The sequence below is a fragment of the Procambarus clarkii genome, chromosome 25, assembly GCF_040958095.1.
Source record: "Procambarus clarkii isolate CNS0578487 chromosome 25, FALCON_Pclarkii_2.0, whole genome shotgun sequence".
NCBI lineage: Eukaryota > Metazoa > Arthropoda > Malacostraca > Decapoda > Cambaridae > Procambarus > Procambarus clarkii.
The window spans coordinates 10,078,003-10,094,635 of NC_091174.1; the positions used below are offsets into that span (position 1 = coordinate 10,078,003).

The following is a 16,633-nucleotide window of genomic DNA, read 5'->3' on the forward strand; positions in this document are numbered from 1 at the left end:
CAGAACACAAAACAATGGGAATAACTTGGATATGAGAACATAAGAATGGAAGTAACTGCAGAAGGCCTATTGGCCCGTACTTCCTCTTGCTGCTTCCATATTGGTTCGGGGTCTTGAAGTGAGTAGAATATAGTTGTGCATTAATTGGCTGTTGATTACTGGTGTTGACTTTTTGATGTGTAGTGCCTCGTTCATATCGAGCCGCCTGCTATCACTGTATACCTATTGATGATTTCTGTGTTGTTTGTTAAGATTTCTCTGGTGATGGTCTGGTTGTGAGAAGAAATTATATATTCCTTGATGGAGCCCTGTTGTTTATGCATTGTTAATCGCCTGGAAAGAGATGTTGTTGTCTTGCCTATATACTTAGTTCTTTAGGGCTTACAGTCCCACAGTGGACATTTAAAGGCATAGATGACGTTGGTTTCCTTCAAGGCGTTCTGCTTCGTGTCTGGGGAGTTTTTCATGAGTAGATTGGCCGTTTTTTTGTTTTTTTGTTTTATAGTATATTGTCAATTGTATTTTTTTATTTTTGTCTGTAGGGATAACGTTCCTATCAACAATATCTTTCAGGACCCTTTCCTCTGTTTTATGAGCCGTCAAAACGAAGTTCCTGTAAAATAGTCTAATAAGGGGTACAAGTGTTGTGTTGGTTGACTCTTCAGAGGTTGCATGGCGTTTCACCTTTATTTTTATGATATCTTTAACAAAACTGTTAGAGAAGCCGTTGTTGACTAGGAACTGCCTTACCCTACAGAGTTCTTCATCGACTTGCTTCCATCCTGAGCTGTGGCTGAGAGCATGGTCGACTTAAGCGTTGACAACACTCCTCTTGTACCTGTCTGGGCAGTCACTATTGGCATTGAGGCACATTCCTATGTTTGTTTCCTTAGTGTAGACTACAGTGTGGAAGCCTCCACTCCTTTCTGCGACTGTTACATCCAGAAAGGGCAGTTTCCCAGCTTTACATGTTTCTGGATGTAACAGTCATGGAAAGGAATGGAGACTTCTACACTGCAGTCTACACTAAGGAAACAAACATAGTTTAGTGTGCCTCAATAGTGACTGCCCAGACAGGTACAAGAGGAGTGTTGTCAATGCTTATGTCGACCATGCTCTCAGCCACAGCTCAGGATGGAAGCATCCTGAGAGTTGATTGAGAGGCGAGACCAAAGGGCCAAAGCTCAACCCCCCGCAAGCATAACTAGGTGAGTACATATATTCGTGACACAGGACTTCCGGTAGACGAAGTATATATGGACTATTATTATTTTTGTTCATGTTGATAAATATATTTATGCATTATGAAATATATATTATAAAAAGGATGTAGAGAAACACAAATTTACAAAACTCTTTTATGAAAAAAGACGGTACCAGCCGATATAACAATTAACACATAAGATGCCATCAAATAACTTATTTATATAATAACGATAACCGGAGGGATATATATATAAATATCGTAGATTGGTCCATTCACCTGGGTTCTAGGAGACTCGAACCATGTCTCCGAACCGTTTTATCGTAGATTGTGTCCAGTCAAGTACACCATTGGAACAAGGCTAGCTCAACACTCACAGTACCGTATGTGACATAACTTGCAGTGTGACATACACAACACAAATTAATGTACAATTTAACAAACAAAATCTATGACTTCACATACCGGCATATATACCCATTAGCGTATATACACCCAGCGTTTGTTTGCTTATTATACATTACAATATATGTGCGGAGAAGCCCACCGCCTCCGCTCAGCCCTGCTCCTTTCCCATTCAAGTCCACTACGGGCTCACCATAGCCCGTGCTACTTGGAACTTACTGCTCAGAGTAGCTGAATCTGAAATAACAACACCGGCTCCAGCGTCCACCGAGGAGAGGTTTCACGAGGCAGTGGGGTTTATCGGTTACTGAGGTCGTCTCAGCGCACAACAGTCGGTTACTAAGGGCAATTAACTACTCTCTCTTAGCTAATGTAAATATATACTGAACGCCGAGACACCCAACTGATACATTAAGGTAATACCTCGCTAGTTATCAAGGCCGCAACTTTCTTAATGATAAACACACAGGTATATTTTATTCGTGAACAGAGATTGTCAAGACCAAAGTAGCCTCTCAGTACATGTAAACATTTAGAATCATGGTACACCTCATGGTGAATAGTTTCACATAAACTCATCAAGGTAGCCCTAGGCCAAGACTGTCCTTTCCTTTTTTACAACCCACAACAGTCGCCAAACTCCCAAGTATCTGTTTACTCTTCGGTAAATAGAGACATCAGGTGCAAGGAGACGTATAAGTACACTCAAGTTTATGATTTCTGTTGTCCTTTGGGAAGAGTGATTAATCAGAGTTGAGTCTACTCACAGGTTAAGATTAACGCGCGGGTATACCTTCCACTTCGGTGCGAGGCCTAGAATAGACTAAACTATGCCTGACAATGGTATGCTCGTATATCAGAAAAATCATTCCAAAAATAGACTGCAAGACAATATGGCTCCCAGCATGGCCTGTTGTGATGGCATAAGATCCGTCAGCCATCACATGGCTAGGGAACAGCTGTTTGTAAATATTATTCTAAATAATCTATGGTTTTAAAGACGTAATAAGACAGTAATGATTAAATTAACATTGTCTAATTGTTCACAATTTGTTAGCTTCTGAATGGTTACTTTAGAATCTATCATCAAATTGCTAATTTTATTAGTACATTTTTTGGCCGCAACTCTCTCGATCTGAAGAATGGTAATTATTTTGTTACAAATGATTACTGGAAGCAGTGAAGAAAATTGAAGGAAGTTGCAGCCTGAGTGGACCGTTGATCTACAGAGATGGAGAAGACGAGACGGTTTCTTCACGAACTCCAATAGAATCATGGGGTTCCTCGCGTCCTGCTGCAGCTCCCGAGGTCAAATGTTCCCCAAACGCGGTTGACTTAATGAACACGCCATTCTGTAGGGAAAAGTTTACTGTGGCCCAGAGTCGCCCCTCGACACTTGGGACGAGCCCGTGTTGTCTCCTCCACACGCAAACACGTCGCATTGCTTTCGATGCGCGGCTCTCATCACGTCATCTGCTACGTGCATGAGAGAGGGTTCTTCATCACTTCCACGATTCAACCTGAGGGTTGTCACAGAAGCATTAGGGGGTGAAGTAGTCTTGGTAGCAGGCTAGATACACTTGTTGCTCCGCCAAAATTATGTGACAAATTAACAAAGTATAACTATATATATGTAGTAGCATAGTTCAGGAGTATATACGTACATGCCAAGGAAAGTGTCAAGCCGTTTCTCAAGAGAATAGAGCAAGTCGTCAGAAGCGTAGGTCATGAGGTGACAGATGATCCTCCTGGAGCAGCGGGAGCCGACCCACGGGGCGTACTCCTGAAAGCGGTGCAGCAAGGTGGGCTCCCCCAGCGGCGCCTCCTCCACCAGCTGCAGACACACCCTCATCATTATATTCTCCCTAGCCTCATACATCCTAGCCTCATACATCCTAGCCTCATACATCCTAGCCTCATACATCCTAGCCTCATACATCCTAGCCTCATACATCCTAGCCTCATACATCTTAGCCTCATACATCCTAGCCTCATACATCCTAGCCTCATACATCCTAGCCTCATAAATCCTAGCCTCATACATCCTAGCCTCATACATCTTAGCCTCATATATCTTAGCCTCATATATCCTAGCCTCATACATCCTAGCCTCATATATCCTAGCCTCATACATCCTAGCCTCATACATCCTAGCCTCATACATCCTAGCCTCATAAATCCTAGACTCATACATCCTAGCCTCATACATCTTAGCCTCATATATCTTAGCCTCATATATCCTAGCCTCATACATCCTAGCCTCATATATCCTAGCCTCATACATCCTAGCCTCATACATCCTAGCCTCATACATCCTAGCCTCATACATCCTAGCCTCATACATCCTAGCCTCATACATCCTAGCCTCATACATCCTAGCCTAGCTACGACTACACGCACTCCAGAGTGTGCGTTAGGGCTGCCATATTATTCCCTTATATCATGCTGTATATACATCATTTGGCTGTTTTAATATTGTTCCTATTAAGTCCTGTCATGTCCTCACTAGAACACACTAGTAGGCTCGTACTAGATTACTATGTATTCTCTATTAAACTGCCGTAATAATGATCCTTTTTAATAATCTTCCATTACACCTCCATAGTATTGGTCCCATTAGATTTGTTGTATCCCTATTAGGTGTGATAATTCGATCCCATTATATCATATTTTATCCCCAATTAGGCAGCTGCAATACCGTTCTCATTAGAGCATGTTGCATCACCCATTAGGCAGCTGGCTGACCTGGTCGAGGAACTCCAGTGACGGGCTGTCGATGGACCGCTTGCCAGGGAAGGTGATGTTGTTTGCCGCAGCTATGGCCAGTCCCAGCAGACCTGGGGGCAGAGTCAACAGTTAAAAGCAGACCTGGGGGCAGAGTCAACAGTTAAAAGCAGACCTGGGGGCAGAGTCAACAGTCAAAAGCAGACCTGGGGGCAGAGTCAACAGTTAAAAGCAGACCTGGGGGCAGAGTCAACAGTTAAAAGCAGACCTGGGGGCAGAGTTAACAGTCAAAAGCAGACCTGGAGGCAGAGTCAACAGTCAAAAGCAGACTTGGGGGCAGAGTCAACAGTCAAAAGCAGACCTGGGGGCAGAGTTAACAGTCAAAAGCAGCCCGAGAGCAGAAGCACAAGAGACAACAGGGGGCAAGATAAAGATGTGATCAAATAAAACATGATAGGTTATAATGCAACATGTAACATTGCAAATAAACAATACTTAACGGGATATGAAACACGATTCATAAACAATATGTGGCTTGGCCAGAAATGGGGGACAAATACTCATTTTAAATATTTTAGAAACTGATTTGTTTACCATGTTCTCACTAGCTGCTCATGAAATGAAGGAAGAGAGGGGGAGAAGGAAAGTTTGGGGTAGGAGGCATACTATGAATAAGAGAGTAGACATGGAAACACATTATTAACTGAAATACATAATTGATAAAATGAGAAAGAACTAAGAAGCAGAAAAACACTAGCGTATGAGCGAGAAGATAATGAAAGTACAAGTCAAGAAAGATGGAGAAAAGCTGAAGGTGCACTGGAGAAAGAGGAAGCTTGGCACGCACCGAAGGCAGTAACGGCAGCCGCGCCGGCGACCACAGGCAGGCTGTCGTCCTCGGCGGTCCGACCCAGGTACTTGTTCATGGAGTCCAGCTTGAGGGTGTCAGAGAGGCTGTTCATCCTCTGTGACAGCTGCAGTCGCTCTGACAGCCTGTATCCAGCGCTCATCACAGGCTCCAACACGGGTGATGCCATCTGCAGCACCAAACAGTATACAAGTGGTGAAGCTACACAGGTGTAGCTATACAGATGGTGTACCCAATACAGGTAATGTACCCATTCAAGTGTACCCAATACATGTAATGTACCCATTCAAGTGTACCCAATACAGGTAATGTACCCAATACAGGTAATGTACCCATTCAAGTGTACCCATACAGGTGGCTACACCATACAAATGGCTATACCAAACAGATGGCTATACCAAACAGATGTATATAAAGATTTTTCTCTTACTTTCTTTGTACAGGCTTTACCACATAAAGTAGGATTTGGTGTTATCCCTGAATCAGTATAAGTCCGTCATGAATGTTTCCGGAATTACCTACACTACGCTACATTCCCAGCGCTAGTAAGCTCCTCGTGTCACTAGCACACTTCAATTGCACTAGCTCAGACTACTCCAACACCACTAACTCTTGTTTACACTACATCACAACGTCGCCATTAATGCTAACACTGGAAACAACGCTGAAAAACACCCACACATACACATCCGTTCTCGTTACATATCACTGAATAGATATATGGTTAAGTTTACCCTGAAATTTACTTTCTCCAAAAGTAAAAACAAATTCATGATCATTCAGCGCATACCCAGTGCACATGGTTTCATCATAATCAAATGGGTCATTTGGTTGGACCGCGGAACCTTGCTGACAGTCAGTTCGGACCGCGGGACCTTGCTGACAGTCAGTTCGGACCGCGGGACCTTGCTGACAGTCAGTTCGGACCGCGGAACCTTGCTGACAGTCAGTTCGGACCGCGGGACCTTGCTGACAGTCAGTTCGGACCGCGGGACCTTGCTGACAGCACACAGACAAAACTAATGCAGTTCTTCCTTCGTCCACTTACCTCGTAGAATCTCTCGCCCATTTTCCTGAAAGGTTCCATCATCTTCTGGTAGGCTGGTTTCTTAGTGGAGGGTTCCTGGTAGTGGTCGTAAGTGCTGTAGGTAGACGCGTGGTAGGTCACCTCGGAACTAGCCTGATAGCGTCACAAGAGAGGAAGTCAGTGTCATTACTCGCCAAACAATCAAAATATAATCAAGTTGCTACGTAAAGATATGAGGTCGTGGTTTTCTATTCAGCTTTCCAGGTAAACTCAAATATTCACAATAAATTAGTGTATCACATATGTACTTATTCATAAGCAAAATATTGACTATAAGTGCGAGAACGGGTTGCAACATGTGTAGGTACCTGGCTAGCCGTGTCCTTTCCTGGGTGTTGGAGCAGGGCCTGGCTGGTGGGCACCGGGACGGGCACAGTGAAGGCCGGGGCACCGGGGTGAGCCTGCAGTGAGAGAGCTGGTCAGGTCAGGTCACCACTCAAGCCACTAGTCAAGTCAGGTCAGCAACGTGCCTTCCCACGCACGATGATAAATATTACAGACACAGCGGCCATGTTGTATTGGACGATAGAAACTTTGGCATGAATTAAATTTATTATGTACACGTCGTAATGTTTTTTTTAAACATGTTAATGTTTATGAAAATTTGTCATACTTGAAGGTCACTAAGGAACATCAACGGCGCACCGCGTATAAGAACACAAACTATGACTTAGACACATTTGCATTAAAAGATGCTGAACCATAGGCAACAGTGGACGTCTTTGTAAAAAGTTCTTCTAAACCGATTCATAAATAAAAAATTAATTAAGAAGGGATGAGGCATCGCGGGAAGAGAGAACATGTCACCTGGAAGGTGGACTCCTTGATGGTGAAGTGTCCGGGGTTGGCAGAGAACACTGTTCGTGTGGGGCGAGGCGGGGTGGGGCTGGCGGGAGCCTGGGACGACCTCGAGGTTATCTCCAGTCGATGAGGGTCGCTGTGGACGACGACGGTAGACGGAGCAGAGTAGCCGACGGGGAGGGTGTTTGTCTGAGAGGTGCTCAGGACTGATGAGGTCTTGGTGGGTTTGCTGAGGGTGGGAGAAGCCACAAGGGTTAGACCCCGTGTCGGAGGCTTGGCTGCTGACCCAGAGCCATACACAACGTTCCTGTCGCTGCTGGCGGGGGAGGTGTCCTGCGGTGCCGCCAGGTAGCTGTAGCTCACCACCTGATAACGACGGACTAGCTTGAATTGGCAATACATGCATACAAAAACCAGCCTAATTTTCCTTTACGTGATTACGTAGTTATATGTGAAGCATGTTAATGTGGCCACACCTGTGTACTCATATATACAAAAAATTTACGATTGTGCAGTCTTAAGTCATCAACTTCTGAAAACAAATTCGCCTTAGTGAAATGAATATTGAATAATTATCTCACCTGCTCAGAAGATGTAGAAATATTATCGTCTTCAACTGATGCTTCAGCAACCACCCCGGCCCGCTTGTTGTCGTAGTAGCCCTTGTAGTAGAAGTCCGGGTACTTGGAAGGGAGAGTGTTGTTGGTGGTCTCCGTGGAGGACAAAGGATGTATTGCTCCAACCACTCCTGACGAAGGTTTGAAGCCTCCCAGCATCTGCAGGTGTAAGTACGGGATGAGACCAGGTGATGCTTGACCTGGTCCTCAAGGTCAAGCATCACCTTGAGGACCAGGTCAAGCGTGATGCTTGACCTGGTCCTCAATGCGTGCTCCTCTCTGCTAATACTCAGCTGTCACCACCACGAACACTGGGTTATGTGCGGACAATCAAGCTCTTTACTTCTACCCATCATATAACTTCAGTGTTTTACTTTATTCCATTAAATCAGATAGTGCTTGGACAGAATTTTCAGGCAATAATTCCCACATTAATTTACTGTGAATATATTTTGTGTATATTTTGTCGGAGCTCATAAGATAACTAATTTATTCCTCTACAGTTAAATTAACTGTCGTATCCAAGCGTTATTGTCCTCTCCTTAGAGATGACAAGACAAGCCTCACAGAACACCTTCAACACTAGCTACTCCTGCCACACAAATGTTCTCTAGAACCACACCATAATAATAATATAATTATTATAATAATTGGAATAAATAATAATATTAACAATAATTAAAATAATATTGCGTTCATAAAAAATATTACATAGGGTCTCAAAATGTTTACATAGAACATATATTTATATTATCACATGAAGACAATCACACGCCTGGCTTCGTCTGTCACCCAGATGTTCTAGTAATTACAACCTTGTGTCCACTGGGAATATTAAAGCACTATAGGCATTGATGACACGTCACAGTGTATAAAGGTACATACTGATGCCATATTGCTCCTCAGCCATTTAGACAATACCACTATCATTATGAGCATAACTATTGTAGTTCTCCCACCTTAGTAGCGGAGGACTGTTGTCGTCCACTGGTCTAAGGTACAGCCTTGCTCTTGATAATACCTCACCCACCTCAGAACTAGAGACATGCTGTTGTTGTTGTTTTACATTCAGCTACTCAGAACATAAAGTTCCAAGTAGCACGGGCTATGGTGAGCCCGTAAAGAGACGTGCTTTGCCTGGGTCACAACTAGAGCCTAGGAACAAGCGCCTGACCCACCTCAGAATTGGAGGCAGGTTGGTGTCCATGGTTGAGCACTCGTGGCTGTCGGCCTGCGGCGGGCCGGTTCGGTTCCCTGTCCACTGACCTGCCCTCTACCTGGTTGGCTTTGACCTCGTCTTCTAATGTCATCAGCTTGTTATTGACGATTCTGTTTCGGGTCGGAAGGACAGAGCAGGAAGGAGTGAGCATAGTGACGAAGGAAACTGTTGCTGTTTGCAAACAGTGATAGCACTTTGTTGGGATGGAAAGAAATACAAGATGCAGCATCACAAAGGAACGTGGGAGACAGACAGACAAGAGCATCCTTAAGGAACTTGTAGGACAGATAAATAAGAACACTAATGACAAAAATATTGTTTACTCAAACTTACGAATTTGTTCTTTCGCCACGAAGCTATCATATTACACAAACTGATTCCAATCAACAATTTTGATATATAAGATCTTTATTCCATTTAAGTTATTTTAATCACAGTTGTGTCACATCTTTGTGGCTTCAACAATGTGTACGCCGACCTCAATTCTTGCCAGTTTTACAAGTGGCATATACTAGTATTAACGGACACCATCACAGTGAAATATATAATACTGTGTGAAGCTGGTCACAGCCTAAGAGATAACAACATTTTGACCAAGAATTTTATTAAGAGACCGGGGTCTGTGAGAGATTATTTCTGCGGCGGTTGCGTCAATATCCGGGCCTAGTGAGGGCTAGTGAAGGCCTAGTGAGTGCCGAGTGAGGCCCTAGTGAGTGCCTAGTGAGTGCCTAGTGAGGGCTAGTGAAGGCCTAGTGAGAGCCGAGTGAGGCCCTAGTGAGTGCCTAGTGAGGGCCTAGTGAAGGCCTAGTGAGAGCCTAGTGAGGCCCTAGTAAGGGACTAGTGAGGGATTATGGCTGAGAAGGAACCGGAGTCATGGAAAGAGGAACTGTGACTTTACATAACTCCGGATCATGGGACGTGAACCTGAAGTTGTATTAGAGAGTGAGGTTATATTTAGGACTTGGGTTAAACAAGGCACTGCAGCTATGCAAGGTACTTTGCTCATATTAGGCTCATTGGTAATATAACATGGAGTTTCAACGTACTAATTATGCACATTATATATTACATAATGGACCCCTCATAACTACATATTTACATCCGGTCTCGCCTGCCAATACTAACACATATGTAACCTGTCACTTGGGCACTGTACCTGGCATTCCTGTATATGTGGACATCACTTGGGTCATCAGGGACCCTGACCCCGTGGATGATGGGGATACCATCGTCCCCCATCTCGATGACTCGGCCCTCCCTCCTGTTGCCCTTCACCGTCAACACCCCCGAGGTCACCTGTGGGGCGCCCCAGGTTAACACGGGTCATCCACATGTTTAGAACGCGTCATGGCAGAGACAATTTTTTAAAATATTTCGATTTATTGACAAATGGGAACATCGGATTGTGGGTCTAAGGTCACCGCGAAGGCGGGCGGTTCAGCGTCATGGAGAGACAGTAATAATAAGAAGGAAGTAGAGTAAAGGTAAGGTCAAGGATGCCATGACGTGGGATCAGGTTTTATACGCGTTTGAATGTAAAGAAGTGGCAGTGAAGATTAGTGGAGTAGGGCAGTGGAGGGGTAGGGAGGTGGGAGGGAAGAGAATGGATGGAGGGAGAGGTGGAGGGGAACGGGAGAGGGTTGTGTTAGAATTAATACTCGTCTGTGATAAATTAGCAATTGCAAATACATATTAACAGAAAAAACAAGGAAACTTATATGTAAAAACAAAAGTTTAAATAGTGATGAGAGATGTATCCATTATATTCAATATATTGGATAATACTGTCAAGGTGTATTCACTTAGTAATAACATCTTCATAAAAAAATATACAATGTTGCCTAATCTGAGTAATTCAACTAGGTGTTATTACAGTGAGGTGGTATTCACTGTCATACAGGACAGAGGATCATACACAAGACAATAGGCCTAAAGTGAAGATTGAAGCACATACATACTTCATGAGGTTACATTCTATTGCATCAGATATTATGCATGTTTCAGTTGAAGAATTTGTAAATACAACTTTCTATTGTTCACTGCCACACAAGACAGGGATGGATTCATGACATAAGCAACTTAAATAATAAATACAATTATTGTTCTTCATTCCTTAGAATGGACAAGTTAGTACAAATAGTTAGGATGTCTACTGTCTACTGGAAGGAAAGTGATGACAATATGTCCTACACAACCATTGTTTACAAATATGTTTGGGACCTACATCCTGGATGTCAGCATGAGATGTAAAGAGAATGTGTGTGTTTAATAAGAATATACAAGTTGAGAAATCTTGCTTAAACGTCAGCAATATCAAGAGCCGACTACAGGAAAATGTTCAGATATAAGGAAGGAACAGATGCTGCTACGAAGGTCAATTCTATTAAAAGACAACTGCAGGAAATACAGTTGTTAAGAATGACAGATGAAGCAAGACATATCAGCAGCCAGAGGCAGTGACAGCAGTTAATGGTGTTCCAACTGGTTAGTTACTGTGTACCTGGAGTAATTGATCGTCGGCCAGGTATAGTGACTAGGTTGCTGTGGGCGGCACCTTTTGTACCTCTGTTGTTGTTGTTTAAGATTCGCTACTTGGAACAAAAAGTTCCAAGTAGCACGGGCTATGGTGAGCCCGTTGTGGACTTACCTGGCACAGGAGCGGGGCTGTAACTTGTGTTTTGTACTACTGTAACACCACAGCTTCTACAAGTGCTCACACGCCCACCATATCACCTGCTTGCTCCTATGTGCACTACAACATACCAATGGACAAACAATAGGTCGGGAGACCTATAAAGACGGAGTCCAAGAACTAACAGTCTGATCCTGCAGGTACAATTACTAAATACATATACCAATATGTGTGTTATTTCATAATAACCCAAGTAGTGACACCCTGAATATAAAGCACTCACATATTTACATTCATATAAAGTTTGAGGATAAAAGTCAATTTATCTAGGTCTGCACTTGTATACTATTTGTGAAAATAAATAATAAAGCTTTAGAAGCTGAATATTATTGCCAGCAAGTGCTTTATAAATCTGCATGCAAGTCAATGCTTAAGTAGGTGTTGTGAAGAGTGTGTGAGAGAGAGAGGAGCCCTGCCCGTCCTCGCCAAGGTGCCCCTGCCACAGTACCTGAACGGGAGGAGGAACTTGTAGGGCCCGAGCCTGCCCGACCCTCTCCACCGTGGCCACGCCCTTCACTGGGCGCTGCTTGGTGCCCTCCTCAGGCGTGTCGAGGGAGCGGCCGGACACCAGCGCCACCGCTAAAGCCGCAGTCATCAACACAACCTTCATGACTGGCAAGGAGATGGGCTGTTAGTGAGTGGAGAACATCATGACTGTACGCTACAACACACTCGGGAAGTAATAATAAAAAACGATAATAAGTCACACATTTTTCTAAAGATAAAAATAAAACCTACAGGTCTATTATAGAATAAAGGATTTTTGATAATACAGCCTTCTGAATTATATGAAAACACGTGAATTGGTTATTTAGTTCTCATCCGGCACCTGTTCATTCCCAGGGGCCCACCACCACGAGGACTCGCTACGCAAACATCTTAAGTGAACCAGGTAGCAGACAAGGAGGGTGTTGGTGCAGTAGCAACACTCGCTGGCTTGTTGAGAACACAACATGACCTTTCTCTGAGCAGTGCTGGAGAAGTTGGCTCTCACTAATACACAAAGAACTCCCATTGTCCATAATGATTGACAAGAACAATGAGAAACTTCATTTCTTGTTCAGGGAATCTTGAGGCAGCGAGAACGTGGTGAGTAGTGTCTGGGAAGATCATTGCGTGGAGGGATGGTGATATACGTGTCTAACAACCGCGTGCAATAACGAGGCATGGTCAATAATTTACCAATATTCTTAGCCCAGCCACTTGGGATGGACGGTAGAGCGACGGACTCGCTTCATGCAGGTCGGTGTTCAATCCTTGACCGTCCAAGTGGCTGAGCACCATTCCTCCCCCCCCCCCCGTCCCATCCCAAATCCTTATCCTGACCTCTTTTAAGTGCTATATAGTCGTAATAGCTTGGCGCTTTCTCCCGCTAATTACCTTACCTTACCAATATTCTTACCGTTAAGTGTTCTTAGGGGTTGATGTTTTCTGTGAGTCCATTGTATAACATTGGGTCCTCTAACATTTCGATGGTGTTCTACACCCTGATGGCTTGGTGCTGCAGTTTGATGTTTAGTGGCTGTATGTTCAAGAGTTCGTGGAGCTCCTGGATTGTCTGGTCATATGGTGGACGGTGTTTTGCTGCTCTCCTTAGCGCCTTATTCTGTACTGCTTACAGTTTCTGCATGTTAGTTTTCTTTATGGTGTGTAGTGGTACTGGGGAATATTCTAGATGCGGCCGAACTAGAGCCTTATATAGCCCACCCTGCAGCCACCATGCCCTCCCTCACCCAGCAGCCACCATGCCCTCCCCCACCCAGCAGCCACCATGCCCTCACCTGTACCTCCGCCAGAGGACTCTCACACAGCGCCTGGGCCAGACAGACTGGCCAAATTCCAAGCGAAACTTTCACCGTCATTCCTGGCAGTGGTCTTCCCTTGGCATCTGGGTATGCTTTCCTTTCATTCTTTGTCTTCCTTCTTTCCTTCCCCCTGTTGTTTCTTCTTCGCTTCTTTTCTTTCTCTTCCCTTCATCTCCACCCTTTCCCTCCCTCCTCTTCCGTCCCTTCCTTCTCAAATAAAAAGACATCAGCTCTAACAACAACTACAAGAGTCAAGACTTGGGACGAGGTCTTAAAGGCAAGACTTATGGAGGCATATACAACGTAACCAGCTAATTTAAACAAAATATATTTCTCCACAAAATATGGACGACTGAGATGCAGTTCAGAACGCGGAAGTTTGTGCTCACAACAGAGTAAATGTGACAAACGACAAAAAAAATGAATAAGACAATGAGACTCTATGAGGCTCACATGCCCACGACCAGACAACACCAGTTACAGCCCCGCTCCTGTGCCAGGTAAGTTCACTACGGGCTCTCCATAGCCCGTGCTACTTGCAACTTTGTGTTCTGAGGACCTGAATCTAAAACAACAAGAAGAACAAACCCCAGACAAACTGCCCAATCATCGCAAGCCTTCACCGTGAATGGCTGGGGAAGCAAGGAACTCACTAGAAGGGGAAGAGTCTTAGAGGATTAAGCCGGTCGAAGTAGCAGAAAGCAACTTCCTAATACAACACGTGCGTCTCAGAGAACAAGTGAAGGAGAGAAAGAGACTTCTCAACCAAATTTGACCTGGTATTCTCCCAAAATAAAACTATCATTGAGAGTATAGAAATGAGGGACAACTTGGGACCAATGACCTCAGAGTCCTGGGATTTTTCTCACTCCATTAAACAACCGTCAGTGGGCTAGGCGGGGCTCAGAAGACAGCCTTCGACTGATAGTACATTTAGGTGAGCACATGAACACGCAGACACGCACTCTCAGGTGTGTGCACCATTGGCTTAGTAGGCCATGTCAATATCATTTTCTCTACTAAAAACTAATTATTATAATTCTTTACTTTCCCTGAAAGTATATGAGCGAGGTCGTCGCAGCAGTTGCGTGACATACAGAGAGAGAGAGAGAGAGAGAGAGAGAGAGAGAGAGAGAGAGAGAGAGAGAGAGAGAGAGAGAGAGAGAGAGAGAGAGAGAGAGAGAGAGCGAGAGAGAGGAGAGAGAGAGAGAGAGAGAGAGCGCGCAAGAGGGAGGGCAGCCTGGCATCTGAGTAACTTAGTGGTGGATGAATTATTCGAATGTTTCTTATGTCCCCAAGAAAAAGAGCCTCACAGCTGTCGCACAATTAAATCACGAATATTAGCGTGTGTAAGGCAGCGTGGGCAGAAAAAGAGAAAGGTAGTGATCTCTCTAGAGTTCCTTTCGCTGGAGCGTGAATTAGAAAGCCAGATGCGCACAAGCTAATGAAGGAAAGTACCTTAATTGTGGCCCGCTACTGATGGGGTTGGTATGCCTGGTTCTCTGTCTCCGTCGACTGTATGGCAATTGTTAGAGGGGCGGGGGAAATTCCCGGCTGGGCGAGTAATAATTAGTGTAGATATTCTCCCCCCTATGCTCTCACTCACTTTCCCAGTCACTCACTCACTCCCACTTGTCACTAGCAGCTGTGCCTGTCACGCTCTCATAACCGTCAATGAGGCAGGCATCCGGATGGGAGTACACACGAGGGCTGCACGTTAGCAGCAACTCAACTAAACAAGTGCATCATAAACACAGATGAACACTACGGTCGTCAGCACGCCTCCAGGTGCTGGCACGCCTAAGGCGACAAACTAACCATCTTGTAAGTAACTGTCAGTGTTATGGGCGGTGTTTGGGGTCAGAGGCCATGTGAAGCGGTTGATGGTGAAGTGGTTCACCACCAGACTCCCCTTCACCACCTCTATTTATTTATTTATTTATTTATTTATTTATTTATTTATTTATTTATTTATTTATTTATTTATTTATTTATTTATTTATTTATTTATTTATTTATATACAAGAAGGTACATTGGGGATTAACAAAGAATACAGAAATTAAGTTGAATTTACATTCTTGTAAAGCCACTAGCACGCATAGCGTTTCGGGCAAGTCCTTAAACTAACAGAATTTTTGTTTTAGATAAATTAACAGTAAAATTGATAAAAAATGTTTACAGGTACTTTACAGATTTACTTTACACTACCACACTACCCCTCTCTCTCTCCCATGGTGCTCAGAAAGCACTATAATTATGCAAGCAGATGTGAACATGTTTGGCTCTGGTTACTACCACAATGTCTCCGCTTCGCCAGGCTAAAGCTTACCTAAACAAATGAACGCAGACGTCAAAGCAACGGCTTTCTTGAGCTAAAACACTGTACAGTATGTTGACCAGACCACACATTAGAAGGTGAAGTGACGACGACGTTTCGGTCCGTCCTGGACCATTCTCAAGTCGATTGGTCAACATACTTGAGCCACGTTATTGTGACTCATCGCCTGCACTGTACAGTATATAAGATAGTCACCAAGCTTCACCAAAATACACCAGTTTAAACCCATCATATACAATATTTCAATAAACTTAATAAAAAATACTTGGTAGCCGAGGAATATTTCTCTGAAGTGTTTCTTATGGCTGACTTATAAGTGGAAAGATGATATTGTGACCCCTATGGGTAGGTGAGGTAACGAAGGTAGGAGGAGTTCAACACCGTTCATCATCCTCCAGTTCACTATACGGTCATCATCAATGAATTTACCATTTTTCTATAGTGACCACGACGGGGACAGGAAGCCGGCGGTTTGTGAAAGGTCCGTTCGTTATTCATGAAGATTTTCTCCAACAAAATTTTGAACTGGAGTCAAAATGTCTTGACATATACGTCTTCGGCGGGTAGGCGGTTCCATGCGTTTATCCTCGTGTAATAAGCCAAATAATTTCGCCGTTGACTCTTGTAGCGTCTTGGCTGAATGGTTAAGAAGAACACGAAGTGTGGTAGTCTCTCTGCCCACTGACCATCAGTGTGGTAGTCTGACTGACCATTGAAGGAGTTTCAATGACCAAGAACCGGAACGTAAATTAGTAAACTTCCCCACCATCCCCTCCTACCCCCCAAAAAGCGTTCCCTCATCCCCACCCCCATCACCAGACCCCCCCACCCTTCAGGGACCCCACCAACCTACCCACACTGGCTCCCCCTAG

General features: G+C 44.2%; 1 protein-coding gene across 2 annotated transcripts in view; it reads right to left on the reverse strand.

Moving 5' to 3' along the window:
• Nucleotides 1-1,350: 1,350 nt before the first annotated feature.
• The window catches only part of LOC123756444 (uncharacterized), a 19,163-nt gene continuing 3,880 nt past the window's right edge, over nt 1,351-16,633 (reverse strand). The window contains exons 2-12 of one of the 2 annotated variants that reach the window (XM_069331272.1): nt 12,066-12,229; nt 10,082-10,221; nt 8,885-9,035; nt 7,671-7,865; nt 7,096-7,455; nt 6,597-6,689; nt 6,250-6,381; nt 5,181-5,370; nt 4,355-4,446; nt 3,274-3,443; nt 1,351-3,129 (exon numbers count right to left, since the gene is read on the reverse strand). In XM_069331272.1, coding sequence (XP_069187373.1) covers nt 2,976-3,129; nt 3,274-3,443; nt 4,355-4,446; nt 5,181-5,370; nt 6,250-6,381; nt 6,597-6,689; nt 7,096-7,455; nt 7,671-7,865; nt 8,885-9,035; nt 10,082-10,221; nt 12,066-12,227 — 1,839 coding nt within the window. In that variant the 5' untranslated portion in view covers nt 12,228-12,229 and the 3' untranslated portion in view covers nt 1,351-2,975. The remainder of the gene's footprint in view (nt 3,130-3,273; nt 3,444-4,354; nt 4,447-5,180; nt 5,371-6,249; nt 6,382-6,596; nt 6,690-7,095; nt 7,456-7,670; nt 7,866-8,884; nt 9,036-10,081; nt 10,222-12,065; nt 12,230-16,633) is intronic. The other variant, XM_069331273.1, reaches the window with a different exon arrangement.